Source organism: Oncorhynchus tshawytscha, linkage group LG01 (genome assembly GCF_018296145.1).
Source record: "Oncorhynchus tshawytscha isolate Ot180627B linkage group LG01, Otsh_v2.0, whole genome shotgun sequence".
NCBI lineage: Eukaryota > Metazoa > Chordata > Actinopteri > Salmoniformes > Salmonidae > Oncorhynchus > Oncorhynchus tshawytscha.
In genome coordinates, this window is record NC_056429.1 from 84,611,481 (window position 1) to 84,635,228 (window position 23,748).

At 43.3% G+C, this 23,748-nt stretch overlaps 2 protein-coding genes across 3 annotated transcripts; both read left to right on the top strand.

Moving 5' to 3' along the window:
* Positions 1–3,327: 3,327 nt before the first annotated feature.
* Positions 3,328–7,153, top strand: LOC112258391 (zinc finger protein 184-like). Its single transcript, XM_024432745.2, has 2 exons — positions 3,328–3,862; positions 3,978–7,153. Exon 2 carries the CDS (start codon positions 4,336–4,338, stop codon positions 5,329–5,331), a length of 996 nt encoding a protein of 331 aa, XP_024288513.1. The 5' UTR covers positions 3,328–3,862; positions 3,978–4,335; the 3' UTR covers positions 5,332–7,153.
* A 7,376-nt stretch (positions 7,154–14,529) lies between these two features.
* Positions 14,530–22,382, top strand: LOC112258399 (cerebellar degeneration-related protein 2-like). Of its 2 annotated transcripts, XM_024432766.1 has the most exons (7): positions 14,530–14,666; positions 14,770–14,902; positions 16,547–16,659; positions 18,764–18,912; positions 19,168–19,338; positions 20,413–20,638; positions 20,773–22,382. In XM_024432766.1, exons 2-7 carry the CDS (start codon positions 14,821–14,823, stop codon positions 21,436–21,438), a joined length of 1,407 nt encoding a protein of 468 aa, XP_024288534.1. In that variant the 5' UTR covers positions 14,530–14,666; positions 14,770–14,820; the 3' UTR covers positions 21,439–22,382. The 2 variants fall into 2 exon arrangements, with proteins under 2 accessions (XP_024288534.1, XP_024288526.1); XM_024432758.1 differs by having other exon boundaries at positions 14,530–14,902.
* Positions 22,383–23,748: the final 1,366 nt, after the last annotated feature.

Consider the following 23,748-nt stretch of genomic DNA (forward strand, 5'->3'; position numbering starts at 1 on the left):
TCAATTGGAGGTGTACCTGTGGATATATTTCAAAGCCTACCTTCAAACTCAGTGCCTCTTTGCTTGACATCATGGGAAAATCAAAAGAAATCAGCCAAGACCTCAGAAATCAATTGTAGACCTCCACAAGTCTGGTTCGTCCTTGGGAGCAATTTCCAAATGCCTGAAGGTACCATGTTCATCTGTACAAACAATAGTACGCAAGTATAAACACCATGGGACCACGCAGCCATCATACCGCTCAGGAAGGAGATGTGTTCTGTCTCCTAGAGATGAACATACTTTAGTGTGAAAAGTACAAATCAATTCCAGAACAACAGCAAAGGACCTTATGAAGATGCTGGAAGAAACAGGTACAAAAGTATCTATATCCACAGTAAAACGAGTTCTGTAACAACATAACCTGAAAGGCCGCTCAGCAAGGAAGAAGCCACTGCTCAAAAACCGCCATAAAAAAAGTTTACAACTGCACATGGGGACAAAGTTCGTACCTTTTGGGGAAATGTCCTCTGGTCTGATGAAACAGAAGTAGAACTATTTGGCCATATTGACCATCGTTATGTTTGGAGGTAAACGGGGGAGGCTTGCAATCCGAAGAACACCATCCCAACCACGGGGGTGGCAGCATCATGTTGTGGGGGTGCTTTGCTGCAGGAGGGACTGGTGCACTTCACAAAATAGATGGCATCATGAGGAAGGAAAAGTATGTGGATATATTGAAGCAACATCTCAAGACATCAATTAGGAAGTTAAAGCTTGGGTTTTCACAATGGGTTTTCCAAATGAACAATGACCCCAAGTATACTTCCAAAGTTGTGGAAAAATGGCTTAAGGACAACAACGTCAAGGTATTGGAGTGGCCATCACAAAGCCCTGACCTCAATCCCATAGAAAATTTGTTGGCAGAACTGAAAAAGCGTGAGCGAGCAAGGAGGCCTACATACCTGACTCAGTTACACCAGCTCTGTTAGAGGAATGGGCCAAAATTCACCCAAGTTATTGTGGGAAGCTTGTGGAAGGCTACCCAAAACGTTTGACCAAAGTTAAACAATTTAAAGGCAATGCTACCAAATACTAATTGAGTGTATGTAAACTTCTGACCCACTGGGAATGTGATGAAAGAAATACAAGCTGAAATAAATCATTCTCTCTATTATTATTCTGACATTTCACATTCTTAAAGTATTTGGTGATCCTAACTGATCTAAAGGGAATTTTTACTAGGATTAAATGTCACAAATTGTGAAAAACTGAGTTTTAATATTTTTGGCTAAGTTGTATGTAAACTTTTGACTTCAACTGTACATATGAGATGAGTAATGCCAGATATGTAAACATTATTAAAGTGGCTAGTGTTCCATTCCTTAAAGTGGGCAGACTGCACCACACTTTGTAGAGCCTTGCGGTTGTGGGTGGTGCAGTTGGCGTACCAGGCGGTGATACAGCCCGACAGGATGCTTTCAATTGTGCATCTGTAAAATTTTGAGGGTTTTAGGTGACAAGCCAAATTTCTTTAGCCTCCTAAGGTTGAAGAAGCTCTATTGCGTTTTCTTCACCACACTGTCTGTGTGGGTGGTCCATTTCAATTTGTCAGTGATGTGTACGCCAAGGAACTACCTGTCCTCTTTATTGTAGATCCATGATTTGATCAACTCCTCTAAGTTAATCAAAAGGAAGGCTCAATGATTCCAAGCAGTGAAAGGGCTAGGTGTTGTTTCTGGATGGATGAGGAATTTCTCTCTCTCACACCCCATTCTTGAAAATGAAACAAATAGTAACACAGTATTAATAGTAAACTGGTTGAAAAAAAGTTGTTCAACATGCTAGAGTTTGATGTGCATTAAGAGGTGCTTATAAATTGATTTGTGAACAACTAAGTCAATAACTCTGTTTCAGGTCCCTCTCTTCCTCTCCACTCTCTGCGCCTCATGGTTCCACCATTGCGGCTGGTCTCAGCAGCCATTTGGCGAACGGTCCAGCAGAGACACGTGATGGATTATGGGATGCTGGAAGAGTTTGTTACCATGGTCACAGAGATGGTTCCAGAGCCTAAAAGTGCAATATGTGCCATGTAAAAAAGCTAACGTTTAAGTTCCTTGCTCAGAACATGAGAACATATGAAAGTTGGTGGTTCCTTTTAACATGAGACTTCAATGTAAGAGGTTTTTCGTTGTAGTTAATATAGTATTTATATGACTATTTCTCTCTATACCATTTGTATTCCATATACCTTTTACTATCGGATGTTCTTATAGGCCTTTAGTATTGCCAGTGTAACAGTATAGCTTCCCTCTCCTCGCCGCTACCTGGGCTCGAACCAGGAACATATTGACAACAGCCACCCTCGAAGCAGTGTTACCCATGCAGAGCAAGGGGAACAACCACTCCAAGTCTCAGAGCGAGTGACGTTTGAAACGCTATTAGCCTCGCACCCCGCTAACTAGCTAGCCATTTCATATCGGTTACACAAGCCAAATCTCGGGAGTTGATAGGCTTGAAGTCATAAACAGCGCAATGCTTGAAGCACAGTGAAGAGCTGCTGGCAAAACGCATGAAAGTGCTGTTTGAATGAATGCTTACGAGCCTGCTGCTGCCTACCATCGCTTAAATAGGCCAAATCGGTGTCCAAAAATACCGATTTCCGATTGTTATGAAAACTTGAAATCATTCCGATTAATCGGTCGACCTCTACTCCAGATGAGCTTCAATGCCATTACAACTCTCCTTCCGTGGCCTCCAACTGCTCTTAAATGCAAGTAAAACTAAATGCATGCTCTTCAACTGGTCGCTGCCCGCACCTGCCCGCCCATCCAGCAGTTCTGACTTAGAATATGTGGACAACTACAAATACCTACGTGTCTGGTTAGACTGTAAACTCTCCTTCCAGACTCACATTAAGCATCTCCAATCCAAAATTAAATCTAGAATCGACTTTCCTATTTCGCAACAAAGCATCCTTCACTCATGCTGCCAAACATACCCTCGTAAAACTGACCACCCTACCGATCCTCAACTTCGGCGATGTAATTTACAAAATAGCCTCCAACACTCTACTCAACAAATTGAATGCAGTCTATCACAGTGCCATCCGTTTTGTCACCAAAGCCCCATATACTACCCACCACTGCGACCTGTATGCTCTCGTTGGCTGGCCCTCGCTTCATACTCTTCGCCAAACCCACTGGCTCCAGGTCATCTACAAGTCTCTGCTAGGTAAAGCCCCACCTTATCTCAGCTCACTAGTCACCATAGCAGCACCCACCCAGAGCACGCGCTCCAGCAGGTATATCTCACTGGTCACCCCCAAAGCCAATTCCTCCTCTGGCCACTTTCCTTCCAGCGTCTATGGTGTGAATAACCTGTGGAGACACGTTGATCTGAGCTATCTGATTGGCCAGCGGTAGGCCTATAGGTGCACCAGATATGCACCTGTAGTGCACACCTCTACCTTCAGACTAATGAAATGGTTAAAAAAAGTGAACACTTTACCTTCCCGGCGCTAGGGCTGCTGTATCGTTGTTGTTTTTTACAGAAATGTTTGGTGATCAACTAAGAATGCCTTTGAGATTGTCCAGTCGCTATCGACCGGTTGGTGAACATTGATCTTATTTATAAACAATGCTGACCAATGTTGACCTTTTTCCAAGGTCTCCTTTTATTCTGTTTACGGCTGTATGCTTCCATGTGAGTTGCAGATTACACTTTTTCTTATACCAAATGTGTTTTATTTTATACTCATTTCTTATTCTCTATTAGGATGTTTTTCCTGTGGAATTTGGTCCCAAGTATGACGCCGCAATAGAGAAACTAATGTGTCAGTTTCTTTCAAGACTTGAGAAGCTACTTATCAAATTTTCAACAGGTACTGAAATTAGAATAATACCTTCATCAATTCAGTGAAAGATCACTATTCACAAAGTTTCGTATAGTATCTTTTGAATCATCCCTAAATCCTATCTATTTTCCTTCTGTGACAGGCTGCATTCCTGCTCAGTGATGTCCCCTCTGTTCTGGAGGAATGTGTTGAGTCCATGTCTCACCCTCAGCAGCTGAAAACCCTACTTCAGTACCACAGAGATCTCGGCCAGCTGGACAACCATGGTAAGCATCTCTCACAGGATCCATGTAGATGCTAGCTTTTCTTCAGTAGAGGACATTAAAATGTATTCTTTATTTAACCATTGTCTTTAATTTATCCTCATCCTTTTCTAGATACTCTTGTCTTCCACTGTTGGGGACTGCATTCTCTCTGCTCTCTGTTTCCCTCCTGTAGAAAGGGTGATTGCAACAGAACAAACAGAATCAGAAACACCAGTATCATCCTTGAATGTCTTCATGGATACATTCACCAAAGAGTTGGATGTGGACTCTGCAACACTGACAGAGTACACAGAGATGGAACCGGGGACAAGTATGAATGTCGTAGAAAGAGAGGAGAGGGTGGAATGTGAGAGAAACAACAAACTATCTATAGAGTTTGCTGACCCTGTGGACCATGAGAACATGGAGGTTCATGCCGGTAATGAAGAAGAGAAGGTTGTGGGGATTGGACCAGTAAAAGATGAGACGGAAGATATTGTTGAAGAGGTGGACTCCAGGTACAAAACAGTGATGGTTATTGGGGCAGATGGGGTGGCGCAGACTTATGAAGATTTAAGTGTCAAAAGGAAGAGATCTTTCAGAAAGCCTCAAATAAAGACACATAAAGCCAGTGTAAGTCATGGAGAACAAATTACAAGCATAGACGTGTCTGATGCGATCATATCCTCCATGCTTCACAAGCCTTTAGTGAAGTTACAAAGGATTGACACTACTAACCTGATGTTGCCCTGTAGACCAGTTAGACAAAACAGGGGGCGTAAGATGAAAACATTGATAGCACGAGAATGTAAACAAACCGAGACAGAATTGACTAAAGAAAAAACATTAAAGTGCGGTGCAGACATGAAGCGGCACCAGAAAATCCACACAGGGGAGCGCCCATTTCAGTGTCTCCAGTGTAGGAAGCTCTTCCAGTGCCATTTTGATCTGACGAGACATCAGCAAAATATGTGTAAAGTAGTTGTGTCAAAACCTAAAGGTAAAAGACCAAAGCAGCTCAATGGAAATGACGAAAGACCTGAAATGTTGAATAAGTGTCATAAGAGTTACAAGGACCCGCAGAGCTTGGAGAAACCGAGACTAAAATGTGAAAAAAAAACTCTTAAGAAAAGGCGTAGCAGATCTCCAGCTAGTAATGAGAAGGAGTCTGAGATGTCCAGTGAAGCAGTCCAAAAACCTGAAGGAGGGGACACAGAGCTGGCCAGTGGAACTCCTCGAGGCAACACCTGAGGACAGTGACTCGTCCTCCACCAGTACACCCCAAGACCCATCTTACGAATCTAACCAGACTGAAAAACGCAAACAGTCAAAAGTGTGCTGCATTTGTAAAAAACTTTTGCCAAAATCTTACAGCATGCAAGTTCACATGAGATCCCACTCAGATCTGCGCCCTCACAAATGTCCTCATTGTGGGCAGATGTTCAAGAACTTCAATGATATGAGAAAGCACATTGTAAAGATAGTGTGCAAGGTGCTGCGAGCTGAGTCTGAAGAGGCCCAAGTACATGCACTCACCCACAGCCCTCTCCACTGCACTGAGTGCAGTAGGATGTTTACAGACCCAGAAAAGCTAGACAGGCATACATTGCACAAGCCCTTGAAATGCACCTTGTGTGAAAACAGCTTCAATGGTGTCAAGCCACTCAAGAAACACTATCTGGATGTCCATAAATTCAGCGGGCCATTCCTCTGCACCTACTGTGAGAAAAGCTACACTGATTTAGCAGCTCTCCTCAGACACGAGAGGACTCACACCGGAGACCTCCCATACCAGTGCTCCTACTGTCCAAGGAAGTTCAACTTATCAGCGGTTGTTGACGAACACGAGAGAATACACACAGGAGAGAAACCATGCCTTTGCTGGGAGTGTGGAAAGGGCTTTATCAACAATGCAAAACTGAAAATGCACATGCTAAATGTTCACAGAAAACCTGAAGATAAACACTTCTCCTGCTCCCAGTGTGACAAATCTTACGCGTTACAAAGGACGTTACAAGGCCATGTGGCGAGACATCATGCTGGGGTGCGTTATCCATGCACATACTGCGGTAAGCTGTTTCTTAGCATGTCCTCATTGACAAGGCATGACCTGATTCACACTCAGGAGAGGCCTTTTAAATGCACAGAGTCTGAGTGCGGCAAAAGTTTCAAATCGAAATCTGAAGTGAAGGTACACATGAGATATCATACTGGAGAGCGGCCTTTTCAGTGTAAAGTCTGTGGGAAGGGTTTTACTCAAAACTGTTATATCACTCGACACATGCAAACTCATACGGGGGAGAAGCCGTATCTGTGTTCTGTCTGTGGGAGAAACTTTTCTGACTTACGGGTACGGAAAAGACACATGATGACTCACACCGGAGAGAAGCCCTACAAGTGTTTAAAATGCGAGAAAGCTTTCAGTCGGACAGAACTTTTAAAAGCACATGACAAGAAAGAACACTGAGCAAATTCAAGTCAAGATGAATATTTTAGCTTTTAAGTTTTTGCCTATAGATGTTAGTTAAATATTTTGTCCCACACACGTCTCCAACTCAATCATTGAGTTTGCAGACGAGCCCTGGAGATGAGAGCCCTGATGGAGTGGGGCCAGGAAAATAACCTCTCCCTCAACGTGAACAAAACAAAGGAGCTGATCGTGGACTTCAGGAGACAGCAGAGAGACCACGCCCCCATCCACATCGATGGGGCCGCAGTGGAAAGGGTGAAAAGCTTCACGTTCCTCTGTTTGCACATCACTGAAAACCTGAAATGGTCCATCCACACAGACAGTGTAGGGAACAAGGCGCAACAGCGCCTCTTTAACCTCAGGAGGCTGAAGAAGTTTGGCCTGGCCCCTTAGATCCTCACAATCTTCTACAGATGCACCATTGAGAGCATCCTGATGGGCTGTAGATAGGCTGACTGAACCACAATCTGGAGAGCCAAACACATCACTGGAGGCACACTGCCTGCTCTCCAGGATATCTACAGCACCCGGTGTCACAGGAAGGTCAAGAAGATCATCAAGGACCTCAGCCACCCGAGCCATGGCCTGTTCACCCCCCTACCATCTACAACAGGATTTCCCAAACTCTGTCCTCGGGACCTCAAGTGGTGCATGTTTTGGTTTTTGCCCTAGCACTACACAACTGATTCAAATAATCAGCTAATCATCAAGCTTTGATAATTTGAATCAGCGGTGTAGTGTTAAGGCAAAAACCAAAACATGCACCCCTTGGGGTCCCAAGGACCGAGTTTGGGAAATGTTGAGACAATACAGGTGCATCAAAGCTGAGACCGAGAGACTGAAAAACACCTATCTTCAGGCCATCAGACTGTTAAACAGTCACCATCAGCCCGCCTCCGCCCAGTACCCTGCACTAAACCTTAGTCACTGTTACTAGCCGGCTACCACCCGATACTCTACCCTGCACCTCAGAGACTGCTGCCCTATGTACAGTTCATAGTCATTGAACACTGGTCACTTTAATGGTTAAGTACTGTTGTACCCACTTCATATATACTGTAGTCTAGTCTTATTTTATTTAGCCTTTATTTAACTAGTCTAGGATCATCCTATATAGCTGCTGCTGTATACACATTTACTATTCATATACTGTCTATACACACCATCATATACATATACACTGAACTAAAATAGAAACACAACATATAGTGTTGATCCCATGTTTCATGACCTGAAATTAAAGATCCCAGAAATGTTCCATGCACACAAAAATTGTATTTCACTCAAATGTTGTGCACAAATTTGTTTACATCCCTGTTAGTGAGCATTTCTCCTTTGCCAATATAATCCATCCACCTGACCGTCGCATATCAAGAATATAATTAAACAGCATAATCATAATGCAGAAGCACCTTGTGCTGGAGACAGTAAAAGGCCACTCTAAAATGTGCAGTTTTGTCACAACACAATGGCACAGATGTCTCAAGTTTTGACGGAGTGTGTAATTGACATGCTGATTGCAGGAATGTCCACCAGAGCTGTGTCCACCAAACCATCTCCAACATCATTTGAGGGAATTTGGCGGTAAGTCCAATCGGCCTCACAACCACAGACCACATGTATGTGGGCGAGCGGTTTGCTGATGTCACGTTTTGAGCAGAGTGCCCCATGGTGGCGGTTGGGTTATGGTATGGGCAGGCATAAGCTACGGGCAATGAACACAATTGCATTTTATTGATAGAATCTCTGTGCATTCAAATTGCTGTGACGAGATCCTGAGGCCCATTGTCGTGCCATTCATCTGCCGCCATCACCTCGTTTCAGCAAGATAATGCACGGCGCAATGTCGCCAGAATTTGAACACAATTTCTGGAAGCTGAAAATGTCCCAGTTCTTCCATGGCTTGCATACTCACCAGACATGTCACCCATTGAGCATGTTTGGGATGCTTTGGTTTGGCGGCTACGACAGCATGTTCCAGTTCCCGCCAATGTCCAGCAACTTCACACAGTTATTGGAGAGGGGTGGGACATTTCACAGACCACAATCAACTGCCGGATCAACTCTATGTGAAGGAGATGTGTTTCGTTGCATAAGGGGAGTGGTAGTCACAACAGATAGACTGGTTTTCTGATCCACGCCCATATCCATATTCCCAGTCATGTGATATCCATAGATTAGGGCCCAATATATTCATTTCAATTGACTGATGTCCTTAACTGTAACTCAGTAAAATCTTTGAAATTGTTGCATGCTACATTTGTATTTTTCTAGAGTATATATTTATTTTCCGGGCTCTGACATTGCTCGTTCTAATGTTATTGAAATCCTTTATTTGTATTGTTAGGTATTACTGCAGTGTTGGAACTAGAAACATAAGCATTTCGCTACACCTGCGATAACAAATAGAAAATGTGTATGCGACCAATTAAATGTTATTTGATTTAACTTTTGCTGGATCTTAACTGAAATATTGTTGTTCGCTGTCTAAAGGCGCCCACACATCGCACTGAATGTGGATCTAGCGTTCGTCTGCGGATCGTTCAGCGCGCTGTGTATTTAGGGACCACCAGCTGTAGATGTCCCATTGCCAACATCGGTGCGCAAATTACGTTTAGAGGTGCTTAGTACTATCGGCCAGCAAACGCTGTTGGTTTGTTTGAGCCCTAACAATAAATGATCTAAGAAACAATATAACATTTCTGGGAATAAGTATCCCTGCGATGCGTTTAGGGACAAGAGTTGAAAATAATACAAGCTATAAACAGTCCGATGCAACGAATCGGTGATTTTGTCAACGTATTTGTTTTTCTCTATCATTCAAATGAAACCATTTGTATTTTGCTGCAGATCCCTGTTCACCGCTGGGGGGAGTCGGTAATATTTCTCAATCACCCATTCACCCACACTTCACTGAATGTAAGTGGATGGGAACATGATTTTGGAACATACTTTAGCTTGTTTTTGTCAGTCAGAATAAATTGTGCATTCTGAAACGTATGGTGAAAACGATATTTGCAGGTCATTATTTTGGGGGGTTTGTATGTTAGATACTTGTTGAGAAAATGAGGGCAGCGTCTGTTATTGAACAGTGATTGTCAGCATCACATCACAAATGTGGCGTTCAAAGTTCAATATGTCCAGGGGTTTCTAAGATAAGGCTCTAGCACTGTATTATATATAGGCTACTGTTAGATAGATACTAGAATAGGTATGCTGTAGTGTAGTATATTCTACAATGGAATGGGTTTTTCCACCAGTCACACCCAAGACATTTTGTGCTTTAATTGGTCCCTATGAGAGCCTGTTCTCATGCATATGGCCCACTTGTTTCAAATGTAAATAAAAACGATTGAATGAGAGTGAATTAAACGTCTTTAACAATAATAATGCTTACAGTAGTTAATTTGTCTATTTAGTTTATGTGTAAGGTCTGCGATAACTGTCTTTAATAGGTAGGCTATATTCAGAGGATAGGCCATAAAGGTTGGCTGGAGTAGACATCAATAATCATGTGCACTTGTTTTCACAGACCCTACAAAATGTGCATTGTCCAGTAGTCTGTAAGGATGACACAACTATTCATACTCGATAGTCGTCTTATAAATCATCCAATAGCGAAAAGGTATTTATATTGGCTACCTATGCCACATCAAATTATTAGCAAGTGTAAAAGGGAGTGTGCAGTGTGAGTACACTGACAGTACAGGTGTGGTAAAACAGTGCCACCGACGTGGCCAGCTACCAAGGACTGTTGGCTCTCCTCCGTGGCCGACGTGAATAAGACATGTTAACCCTCGCAAGGCTGCCAGCCCAGACAGCATCCATAACCGCGTCCTTAGAGCATGCGCAGACCAGACCAGTGTTTACGGACATATTCAATCTCTTCCTATCCCGTCTGCTGACCCCAACGTGCTTCAAGATATCCACCGTTGTTCCTGTAACCAAGAAAGGAACGGTAGCTTAACTAAATGACTATCGCTTCGTAGCACTCACTTCTGTCATCAAGTGCTTTGAGTGATTCGTCAAGGATCATATCACATCTACCTTACCTGACACCCTAGACCCACTTCTATTTTCTTACCGCCCCAATAGATCCACAGATGATGCAATCGCCATCGCACTGCACATTGCCCTATCCCATCTGGGCAAGAGGAATATCTATGTAAGAATGCTGTTCATTGACTCTAGCTCAGCATTCAACAACATAGTACCCTCCAAACTCATCATTAAGCTCGGGGGCCCTGGGTCTGAACTCAGCCCTGTGCAACTGAGTCCTGGACTTCCTGACGGGCCGCCTCCAGGTGGTGAATGTAGGAAACGACACCTCCACTTCGCTGACCCTCCAACTCAATCATCAAGTTTGCAGATGACACAGCAGTAGTAGGCCTGATTACCAACAATGATGAGACAGCCTATAGTAAGGAGGTGAGGGCCCTGGGAGTGTGGTCCCAAGAAAATAACCTCTCACTCAACATCAACAAAACAAAGGAGCTGATCGTGGACTTCAGGAAACAGCAGAGGGAGAACCCCTCTATCCACATCGAAGGGACCGCAGTGGAGAATATGGAAAGCTTCAAGTTCCTTGGCGTACACATCACTGACAAACTGAAATGGTCCACCCACACAGACAGTGTGGTGAAGAAGGAGCAACCCCAGGAGGCTGAAGAAATGTGGCTTGACATCTAAAACATAAAATTTTACAGCTGCACAATTGAGAGCATCCTGTTGGGCTGTATCACCGCCTGGTACGGCAACTGCACCACCTGCAACCTCAGGGCTTCCAGAGGGTGGTGCAGTCTGCCCAACGCATCACCGGGAGAAAACTACCACCTCTCCAGGACACCTGCAGCACCCGATGCACAGGAAGGCCAAAAAGATCATCAAGGACAACAATCCCCAGAGCCACTGCCTTTTCACCCACGTTATCATCCAGAAGGCGAGGTCAGTACAGGTGCATCAAAGCTAGGACCGAGAGACTGAAAAACAGCTTCTATCTTTTTATTTTTTATTTTATTTCACCTTTATTTAACCAGGTAGGCTAGTTGAGAACAAGTTCTCATTTACAACTGCGACCTGGCCAAGATAAAGCACAGCAGGTCGACACATACAACAACACAGAGTTACACATGGAATAAACAAACATACAGTCAATAATACAGTAGAAAAAAAGAAAAGTCTATATACAGTGAGTGCAAATTAGGTAAGATAAGGGAGGTAAGGCAATAAATAGGCTATGGTGGTGAAGTAATTACAATATAGCAATTAAACACTGGAATGGTAGATGTGCAGAATATTAATGTGCAAGTAGAGATACTGGGGTGCAAAGGAGCAAGATAAATAAATACAGTATGGGGATGAGGTAGTTGGATGGGCTGTTTACAGATGGGCTATGTACAGGTGCAGTGATCTGTGAGCTGCTCTGACAGCTGGTGCTTAATGCTAGTAAGGGAGATATGAGTTGCCAGCTTAAGTGATTTTTGCAGTTTGTTCCAGTCATTGGCAGCAGAGGACTGGAAGGAAAGGCAGCCAAAGGAGGAATTGGCTTTGGGGGTGGCAGTGAGATATACCTGCTGGAGCGCGTGCTACGGGTGGGTGCTGCTATGGTGACCAGTGAGCTGAGATAAGGCAGGGCTTTACCTAGCAGAGACTTGTAGATGATCTGGAGCCAGTGGGTTTGGCGACGAGTATACAGGTCGCAGTGGTGGGTAGTATATGGGGCTTTGGTGACAAAACGGATGGCACTGTGATAGACTGCATCCAATTTGTTGAGTAGAGTGTTGGAGGCTATTTTGTAAATGACATCGCCGAAGTCGAGGATCGGTAGGATGGTCAGTTTTACGATGGTATGTTTGGCAGCATGAGTGAAGGATGCTTTGTTGCGGAATAGGAAGATGCTTTGTTGCGGAATAGGAAGTCAAAATCCAATTTTGAATTGGAGATGCTTAATGTGAGTCTGGAAGGAGAGTTTACAGTCTAGCCAGACACGTAGGTATTTGTAGTTGTCCACATATTCTAAGTCAGAACCGTCCAGAGTAGTGATGCTGGACGGGCGGGCAAGTGCGGGCAATGATCGGTTGAAGAGCATGCATTTAGTTTTACTTGCATTTAAGAGCAGTTGGAGGCCACGGAAGGAGAGTTGTAAATGTAATGGAATCTCAAGGCCATCAGACTGTTAAATAGCTATCACTAGGACGTAAGAGGCTGCTGCCCTATATACATAGACTTGAAATCACTGGCCACTTTAATAATTGGAACACTTGTCACTTTAATAATGTTTACATTATTCCTTAATAATGTTTACAACATTCCTCATCTCATATATGTATATATATATATATATATATATATATATGTACTGTATTCTATTCAACTGTATTTTAGTCTATGCCGCTCCAAAATTGCTTGTCCAAATATTTATATATTCTTAATTCCATGTCATTACTTAAAATGTGTGTGTATTGTTGTGAAATTGTTAGATATTACTTGTTAGATTATTACTGCACTGTTGGAGCTAGAAACACAAGCATTTCGCTACACCCGCAATAACATCTGCTAAACATGTGTATGGGACCAATCAAATTAGATTTGATTTGGTGAGATAATGCTGCGTTCAAGTGCTAGTCGGAACTTGGAAATTTGATAGTTGCTAACTGGTTGTAGTTACACACGTGCCACGTTCAACCAGTTAGCAAGTCGGACATTTCTAAGTTATCTAGTTCCGACTAGCATGTGAATGTGGCATAACTCGATCCGATGGAATATGACGATACGAATGCTTATTTCAAAGTTTGCTCAGTAAGCCACGGCCCTGTGGGCAGAGCTAGGCATGTTGCACTGGAACACGTTTTAATACAAATAAAGCCGGAGGAAGCAATGCTATCGACCTTCGCCTTTACCGAGTCCGTTCGTGAGTTGCAGCGATGGGACAACACTATAACTACAATTGGATATCACAAAATTGGGGAGAAAAAGGGGTGAAAAATATAAAAATATTAAATGCTTCATTTTACTATGTTTCTGTCCATAGCTACTCCTGCCTCCATGTAGTTTAATTGATGTTTGGATACTGTATATCAGGATTTTGTGTCCATTTACACAGATGGGCCAAAACTACTTACAGATCACCTGGGCTATATATACGGTGGAGCTGATGGCCGTACTGTTGGCCTTGCAGTGGGTGGAGGAAGTCAAGCTAAACAGAGTAGTTACACCACATAACCAAAAGTACGTGGACACCTGCTCGTTGAACATCTCCTTCCAAAATCTTGGGTATTAACATGGAATTGGTCCCCCCTTGGCTGTAATAACAGCCTCCACTCTTCTGGGAAGGCTTTCCGCTAGATGTTGGAACATTGCTGCGATGAGCCACAAGAGCATTAGTGAGGTCGAGCACTGATGTTGGGCGATTCGGCCTGGCTCGCAGTCAGCGTTCCAATTCATCCCAAAGGTGTTCAATGGTGTTGAGGTCAAGGCTCTGTGCAGGTCGGTCAAGTTCTTCCATACCGATATTGACAAAGCATTTCTGTATGGACCTTGCTTTGTGCACGGGGGCCTTGTCATGCTGAAACAGGAAAGGGCCTTCCCCAAACTGTTGCCACAAAGTTGGAAGCACAGAATCGTCTACACTCTAAAAAGGAAACGTTCCTGAAGGCTTTAGGGGCTCCTCAGATTGCAACACCGGCAGAACCCCTAAAGGTGCCTCCAGGAGCCTTTAGCCTGAAGAACCTTAACAATAAATAAAAAAATAAAAAAATATATATAACAATATATTGCGAACTGTTTTTTTCCCTCTACAGACACTAATCAAATATATTTTACTTATTGAGTCAAAGACGAAAATGAACTGTAATACACTGGTCTCAAATATATTCTCATAACTAGGCAAAACAGAACCACCGTGGACACATTTTAAAATGAGAGGCTTTTCTCCCTATTTAAACGTGTCCCAGTTTAACATGCCTAGCTCTGCCCACTAAGGCGTGGCTTACGGAGCGTTCTTTGAAACAAACGCTCGTATGGTCATGTTCCAAAAGATAGAGGTGCTTCACCACACCAGGTGGTAAAATGTGTTGTGGGATGGTTAGGCAGTTTCATAATACTGTAGTTGTAGCCGGTGAGTAGACATCGGCTTTGGACAGCTGATGAGGGACTTGGTGTATTCTTTGTTGCAAATTGAACACCTCAAAGGCAGATTAATGAATTTTCCACGAAAATAGCCTCCTATTCCAGTGAAAGCTATTGATGTCGGTGAGTCATTGTGACCGAAGATGCTTACAGATATGATTGAGGTTGAAGAATTCGAAATCAAGGAGGAAGAACCTTGGTATGACAACCAGGACCTTGAGCATGGTAAATATTTTTCTTCTATCCATGATGACCGAGACTGTGAAAGCGCGGGCTCACATGTGCTGTGCGTATCAAATGACAGCAACAACCTGGCAGTGACCACAATTTGACACTCCGGCAGCGTTAGGCTAATGAATTATTTTCTAGCATGTGTGGAATCAATGAGCGCCTGGTGCACCCCTTTTTTTCATAGGGCAGGTGCAGGTGTCACTAACGAATGTATTTTAAAGGACACATTGGTAGGTTTAACTCTAGCCTACTGTACTGCGACAGAAAACATTGTGTGACTTTAACCTTGAAATATTTGGCTATCTCAAGCAGAATTGGAACACCCGAGGCTACCATTCCACTGCCACGGATGAAACCAACCATTTTAAACAATGCATCCATTGTCTTAAATTTTCTACAGATTTTTCTATGTTCTTCTCTGCATGTAATCTCCCGTGGGCAGATTCTGCATGTAGACCAAGGGTACGTGATATCCCAAACCCTTGGGACGTCCCTACCCTATTGCAGTTGAAATGTTACATGGTTTATGGTAGGGACATCCCAATGATTCCGTATAGCACTGACCATATACCAAGGGAGTTAATTACGCAGTTGACCAAATTATGCGATATTTTACTTCTAGGTTACCGCCATAGAGAACGATAAAGGCATTTAGTGGCCAAAATGCCATATTTGCATGGGCAGCACCATTGAGGGCTTCCACCATTTTAACGTAGTCAACTGGTTGGGTCTTCCAACTTCATTGACTGATCCCTCCTGGTGACCCTGTTGGAGATGGACCACTGGGTCATCAGGAGGGATCAGCCAATCGTGAAGAAAATGGACTACTTCAAAATGAAGATTGCCTCAATGGTGCTGTCACAGGCAGTATAATGGCATAGATCCAAAGATGAGTCCTCTATCGTCTATGGTTAACACACCCTTTGTGGAGTTGCCAGCAATCTGATGCATCTGGTTTTCATGGCAGCTAGATTCAACCTACAGTAGCTTTCTTTTCCTGCTGAAAACCAGATGTGGGCAGACTCTTTTACCCATGCTGCAGAGGTTACTCTGCATATAATAAGGTTTTGTTCCACTAATTTGTGTAGTTCAAGATATTTTATTGACCATTTATTAATGAATTCTGGAATAGAAATCGAAGGAAAGGAAATCGGGAAATATATAGTGGTGCTCTCTATAGAAGATATTCAGTTTATATTTCATGCTTAGAGAACTCCCCGGCACACATCCTGTAAATGAGGGACTATTTCACAACACATTAATTAGGCCACAGTGATTAAGGTAGATTTTATTTTTTACCTTTCTGATTGTAAATGTCCTGACTTGTGTCAAATAGCTTACATATCTCAAATATATTTGAGGTGTGCTTGATATATCCCTTTTGGGATCATGTTCCATTGTAAGCAAACTACTGTAAATCAAGGGCAGCACAAGTAACATGTATTTGACCCAGAAATGCAGGTAGGATGTCTGCCAGATCAATTTACCCACCTGACATTGAGAATTGAGACACAGCCATAGATGCACTAGATGTCTCTGCCAGGTCTTGTCACACTAATGGCTTCATCTTTGCCCAACCTTTAATATTATACGTTATTTATAGAGCCTCTTCTGTGATCTCTCTTTCCTCCCATGCAGACCTCCACCTGGCTGCTGAGCTGGGGAAGACCCTGCTGGACAGGAACAGAGAGCTGGAGCAGGGTCATCAGCAGATGTACTCCACCAATCAGGAACAGCTACAGGAGATAGAGGTAAGGGTTTTAACCAATCAAGCTGTAACTACCAGGGTAGCGATTACTCTGTTTGATCAATCAGAAGTATGTGGACACACAGTCCCTAACTGCAGCTAAAGGCACTTTCGGAGAGCTATTGTAGTGTTTGCAGGCTTTTGTTCCAGCCCAGCAGTAGCACACAGTATCCAGGTAATCGAGCACTCGTTGGCAAACCTGAGGCTTTTCCGCTAGGCATTGGTGTGTTCCTTGCGTGTTGAAAACAAGAGAAACTCACCTCAGATTTGTGCTCCTTTAGTTCCTAAATAAAATCAAGTGTTCCAGATTTACAAAAGGCAGGCTTCCATTTTTTTGTTTTATTTTACCTTTATTGAACTAGGCAAGTCAGTTAAGAACAAATTCTTATTTCAATGACGGCCTAGGAACAGTGGGTTAAATGCCTTGTTTAGGGGTAGAACGACAGATTTTTACCTTGTCAGCTCGGGGATTCAATCTTGCAACCTTTCGGTTACTAGTCCAACGCTCTAACCACTAGGCTACCTGCCACCCCATTAACTTCCTTTGAAGAAGAGATTAGTGGGTCGGATCCTGATTAAGTAATTAATCTCTGCTGGATCTGTTCATGCAGGGTATGACCCTAGAAGCACAAAGGTAATGGAATAGAATGTGAAATGTATAATGCAGACGTTTTGACTGAAATGGTTTTGTCAAGACTGCAAAGTCTACATACGAGTCCTTGTCTTTCGATACTGTAAAGCTCCAGGGAATAAGTATTTTGTTTTTCCATGTTCAAGATTACAACGCCACCATTATCAAACAGTGGGGCTCTCACTCCTTTGATAACAACAATGCTTTTCACCTTGTCCTGTGAACTTTCAGAGGGCCAGGAAAGATAAAGTTGGCCCATATCAGTTGTCCTCTTTTTTTTGGTGGGGGGATATATACCTTTGAACCTTTGACACACTCACATAGCCACCATTGAATTGTTGTGATTTATAGTAACTAGAGATTAAATAGCCTCTCAATGCTAGGAAATCTAAATATTTAACCAGTTAAGTTGTATTTAAATATCACATTCACCGTATTTGTGTTTTCTCTTATATCACCAGTGAAAACATCTTGTATGCTCAGCAACAGCCACTCACTTCCATATGAGCTCTGGATTTAATTTCCTTGAGTAGGGTCAACTCCTAAATCCTTCCCCTCATCTTTGAAACTGCTGACTGACAGAATGAATTTCTCTAACGTCGCCATCCATTTCATGACCTGACTGCATGTAGAAACAGCACAGGAGGAAGCTGATGCTGTAAATTGTAATGTTATCTTGCCTTTATGAGAACATTGACCTCTCTCACTCTAGGAAAAACACTATAGATAATTGCCACTTTTTTATAATAGTATGATTGATTAACATGCAGAATTCCAAAGAATACGTTCTGTAACTGAATAGCATTGCAAGATAATGTACAGCTCCCATTTAGTGTAGTAGTATTGGTTTGAATTGGTGTTTTTAGTTTTGCTTTCTGTGATTGATCATGATCTTAATGAGCTTAAGGTTCACAGCGTTCTCCATAGATAGAGCTGTTATATTGTCTATGGCATTCTCCCTGTTTTACCCTGATAAGATTGCCCTTTTCTATTGAGAACAGGTTGAGCGAGAGAAGAGCGGGCTAGATGGAAAGAAGACTGTAGGGAGAATGATAGTTATGTTATCCCAGCACCACTGTGCTCGTGTCTTTAGCACCTCAGTCTGAATCAACTTGTCTTAATAAGAAGAGCCTGACCTTTACTATGTGTTGGTGCCGTTCTATATTCCTCACCAGAGGTGTTGCGCTCTTACTAATACTCATTTGGCCCAGCAGAGACTAGTACAGACATGTTGCTATCAAAGCAATAATAGTCGCCCAGACAGGAGGTAGTTGTCATTGATTCTTGCAAGTTTGATCTCGTTCATGGTTTGATAAGCAACCAAAATAAATCATGTGTATGCCTTGGCTTAAAACCAATCGTATTGACTTGAACAAGTACAATGGTGTAATCTTGATTCAATGTAAAATTGTGAAGTTGAAGGTGGGTTATGTGGTGATATTGAGTCCTGGTTTTCTACTCCATCTTCCTTCTCCAGTACCTGACTAAGCAGATGGACCTTCTGAGGCATGTGAATGACCAGCATGCTAAGGTCTATGAGCAGCTTGACCAGTCTTCCAGAGAGCTGGAGCAGAGCAACACCTGCCTGGTACAGGACAACAGGGCCGCCCAGCACAAGATCCAGGGGTAAGCCTGTTGTTGGGTTTAAAGCCTGAGGCTGTGTCCCAGTTCTTCACCCTTCTCGCACACTTTTCTCACATGGATCTAACAATGGTGGAAACTCCCTCCAGCCAATGCTTATGCTAATCCTATTCATCTAAATCCATGGCGGTTTGGAGAATCGGGACGCAGTCTTTCTCCAGATAATTAGAGATGGAATAGAAGACAACGTGTTGGTGAGAGGAGAGCTAAATATGTGAGGATTATTTTCTCTCTCTTCAGGCTGACCGAGATGATTGAAGCTCTACAGACTCAGATGGAGGATCTTCAATGTCAGGTAGAGGATCTGAAGACCGCCCCTGCCAATCCCAGTAGGAAACCCCTTACAGAGACATGTCGGCCCTACGGGGCGCAGAGTGTGTACTGCCTGAATGACCTGCAACACACACAGAGGTGAGATCACTGCACTCATGAAATACAAACATAACCTACTCAACACACCGATTTTTAGATCTGGACAATCTGTACTGTTCCTTGAGCTGGAATAGACCCATACTTTAACAAGTGGGCCAGCACTGGTCTGTCGACAATAGAATCTGTGCTATCCTCTTACTGGAGCTGGTGTCTGGCTACTCTCTGTTACTTCCTGACTTCCTTTCTGAACTCTCCTCTACACCCTCTCCTTCACCTAATCTTCTGACGTAATATAAAGCTATATAGATCAGTCAGGTCTGCGTGGGGTTAAATCGACATGGCACAATAAGGTCAGATTCATCAAATGGAAAATGACGCTAAATTGATTAACATTTCATGCATTTAGAACTCAATAGCTTGTGCATTATTCATTGTTTTTAAGCTGTAGGTAAACACTTTTTTTTTTTTTTGAAAATACGTAGAGAAGACTAACCCACCCGAAGGCCATCTAGAACAGAACTAATGGCAACTAAGGTCCTAAAACCTACTCTAGATGGCATTCATTCAATTCCACTTTGACTTCCAAAAGTCCCTCTTGGCCCTGCTCTAGTGGTGTGATTTGGCTCTGTATCTGTGTTACCTCTTGTCATTCACACTGGTTAAGGAGACTAGTACTACTGCTAGTACTCTAGCCCTCTTCCAGCCCTCTGAGGCCGTAGCAGTTCAGACTGTGTAATCCAGTTAGGGTTTGGCCCCTCCTTTAATCCAGGACGAAGCTCGTAGGTCACTGATCAAAACACATGCCAAGCAGACTATAGTACTCTCTCCCTACCGACTTAACTGAAACGTGGTCACAGTTGTCACCCAAAGGTCATAGTCCACTTGTAAGGACACTAATCTCTGCCCTGCACGAAAGATCACTTCTGATTAGTCTGTTTGATACAGGATATCTTGCTACCAATTCATCAAACGGATGCTTGAGTAACTTGTTGGCAGTTTATCAGTAACTTAGTAAGACTAATTAGGTGTGTAACTGCTGGTCTGGACTGAAACGAAAGTTGTTTCCCAATACTTAAAAAAAAGAAAGTTCGATTTTCCTCTGACCCCTCTCAGATACTCAAGTTATAACTCTGGTGACCAATCTGATGACCGCTGGTCTCCCTCTGACCTCTCGTGGCTAGAGGAGGAGCAGGAGTCGCTACGGCAATCGCTCCGCTCGCTACAGACCCAGCTGGCCAATGAACGTGCTCGGAGGGAGGGGGCGGAGCGAGATGCAGACTTGCTAGCCAATGAGAATGTGGTGCTGGAGCAGCGCTTGGGAATGATGGTGGGGTGCCAGGTGAGGAAGAGAAGCAACTCACACAGAGCATAATTTTAAGCCAATGCAATCTGTTTGCTCCTACTGTATGCAGTGAAATGGTAGAGAGGATTCAGTAATGTAACTCTTAACTGTCTCTCTCTCTCTCTCTCTAGGCCAGACTAGCGGAGCTGGAGTGTGAGGCTGAGGAGCTTCGTCAGCTGTGGAGAGCCAACCATGCCACCAAAGCTTGGAGGTCAAGGGTCAGCCTGACAATGTTGCCCAATACCCTCTTCTTCCCCCTGAACCAGGTGAGGGGGATGGGGGAGGATGGAGAGAGCGAGGAAGACGTGATGGACGTCAGCTACCTTTCCAACCCGAAAGGTTGTGACATCTTGAAGAGATGCAACAGCGAGAAGCAGCTGAGGTCACCACGGGGTGATGGGTCAGAGCTAGACGAGAGCCATGAGCGTTCGTGCGTCCGCCATTCAGAGGTGGTGAAGCAGCGTGGGATCTCCCTCCTCAACGAGGTTGACGCTCAGTACAGCGCCCTGCAGGTAAAATATGATGCGCTACTGCGGCTCTGCCACCAGGGGGAGCCGTACCCAAACCAGCAGCACAACCACAAAGAGCTCCAGACACCCAGCGTAGCCCCCTCAGACTGCCCACAAAGCCCAGCCCCAGCCGCCCTTCGCAAGGCTGCAGGCATAGACACAAAGGGCCAGGAGGATGAACTTCACCAGCCTGAGTACAAGGCTCTGTTCAAGGAGATATTTACCTGCATCCAGAAAACAAAAGAGGACCTGAGTGAGAACAGAGGAAAGCCCTGGCAGTTGGCGTAGTATGGCTTTCGTAGTAAACACGCAAAAATGGCTCTGCTTTTGCGCTGCACATGCAGTTGTTTCTTGTTGGAGGTGAGCTATTAAGCAAGCACCTTACAGATTGTAAGGCCTGGTAACTGATGTACTGTGTCTGTATTTGGTGGAACTGCAGCTGAATCGATTACCAACTCTAAGGTCTCATCTCTATCTATGGATGCTGGAGCAGCCAGAGAAAGGCAACAAACATCAGCTGATATACCAGCCCAGTTTTGCATGGAATAAACAGTGCCTAACATTCAGTCTACATTCAGTCTACATCATTCTGCCTCAATCAACCTCCCTACCTGAGCCATGTTGCCCTTAGATTAGCGTCTAGGGGCAATGTTCTTCTACTCTCAGGAACCTCTGGAAACTTTCTGTGGACTAGTGCTTTTCCATGGTACCTCTATGCACTGTTCAATCAAAAGCTATTTATCCTTTTAAAGTGACAATGTCTGAGCCTGATGGTCAAAAAGGTAACTTTGTATCGTCTTTGTCTCAAACGCCACTGTTTCTTACTCTTGGTGATGAGTAAAGACAAATTATGTGAATTTACATCTCAGATTTGTACTGTATGTCTTCAAAAAAAGTTAGCATGATCCTGAAATGTAAAAACTCAAGTATTTGGGTATGAAGACTGAGTTGTATGTACATGATTGATGTAGTAGTTAGCAATATAATCTAATGAGGCTATACCAGAACTCAGATATGTGCTATGATATTACTGTGCTTTCCAAATACAATGTTGACATTTCATGAACCAAGTATTTTTCCGATGGTTTGTCAGACGGTCCGGTTAATTGTTTTTGCTGCCTAACTCATGCTATCCTAATGTATCATGATAAACACCCCCTTCGTTGACATCACTGTAAAATCACATTGTAATGAGATGCACTTTAGACTAGCACAGGGATGTTATTTTCTGACACTTTATGTAGTTAGCCACTGTATAAGAAGTGCAAGTAAGTAATAGTAATTCATGTTCAATGTATTAGATACAGTACCACTTAAAAGTTTGGACACCTACTCGTTCAAGGGTTTTTCTTTATTTGCAATTATTATTATTTTTTTACAGTATAGCATAATAGTGAAGACATTAACTATGAAATAACACAGAATAATGTAGTAACCAAAAAAGTGTTAAACAAATCAATTTATATTTGAGATTTTTCAAAGTAGCCACCCTTTGCCTTGATGACGGCTTTGCACTCTCTTGGTATTCTCTCAACCAGCTTCATGAGGCAGTCACCTGGAATGCGTTTCAATTAACAGTTTAAATTAACAGGTATGCCTTGTTCATTTGTGGAATTTCTTTCCTTCTTAATGCGTTTGAGCCAATCAGTTGTCTTGTGATAAGGTAGGGGTGGTATACAGAAGATAGCCCTATTTGGTAAAAGAGCAAGTCCATATTATGACAAGAACAACTCAAATAAGCAAAGCGAAATGACAGTCCATCATTACATTAAGTCAGACAATGCGTAAAACATCAAGAACTTAAGTTCAAGTGCAGTCGCAAAAACCATCGAGCGATATGCTGAAACTGGCTCTCATGAGGACCGCCACAGGAAAGGAAGACCCAGGGGATAAATTCATAAGAGGTAACTGCACCTCTGATTGCAGCCCAAATATATGCTTTACCGAATTCAAGTAACAGACACATCTCAACATGAACTGTTCAGAGGAGACTGTGTGAATCAGGCCATGGTCAAATTGCTGCAAAGAAACAACTAAAGGACACCAATAAGAAGAAGATACTTTGCTTGGGCCAAGAAACATGGGCAATGGACATTAAACCAGTGTAAATCTGTCCATTGGTCTGATGAGGCCAAATTTGAGATTTTTGGTTCCGACCTACATGTCTTTGTGAGACGCAGACTACAGAAAGTGAAAGGATGATCTCTGCATGTGTGGTTCGCACCATGAAGCATGGAGGAGGAGGTGTGATGTTGTGGGGGTGCTTTGCTGGTGACACTGTCAGTGATTTATTTAGAATTCAAGGCACACTTAACCAGCATGGCCAACACAGCATTCTGCAGCGATTCACCATCTCATCTGGTTTGTGCTTTGTGGGATGATCATTTGTTTTTCAACTGGACAATGACCCAACACACCTCCAGGCTGTGTAAGGGCTATTTGACCAAGGAGAGTGATGGAGTGCTGCATCAGATGACCTGGCCTCCACAATCACCCAACCTCAACCCAATTGAGATGGTTTGGGATGAGTTGGACCGCAGAGTGAAGGAAAAACAGCCAGCAAGTGCTCAGCATGTGGGAACACCCTGTTGGAAAAGC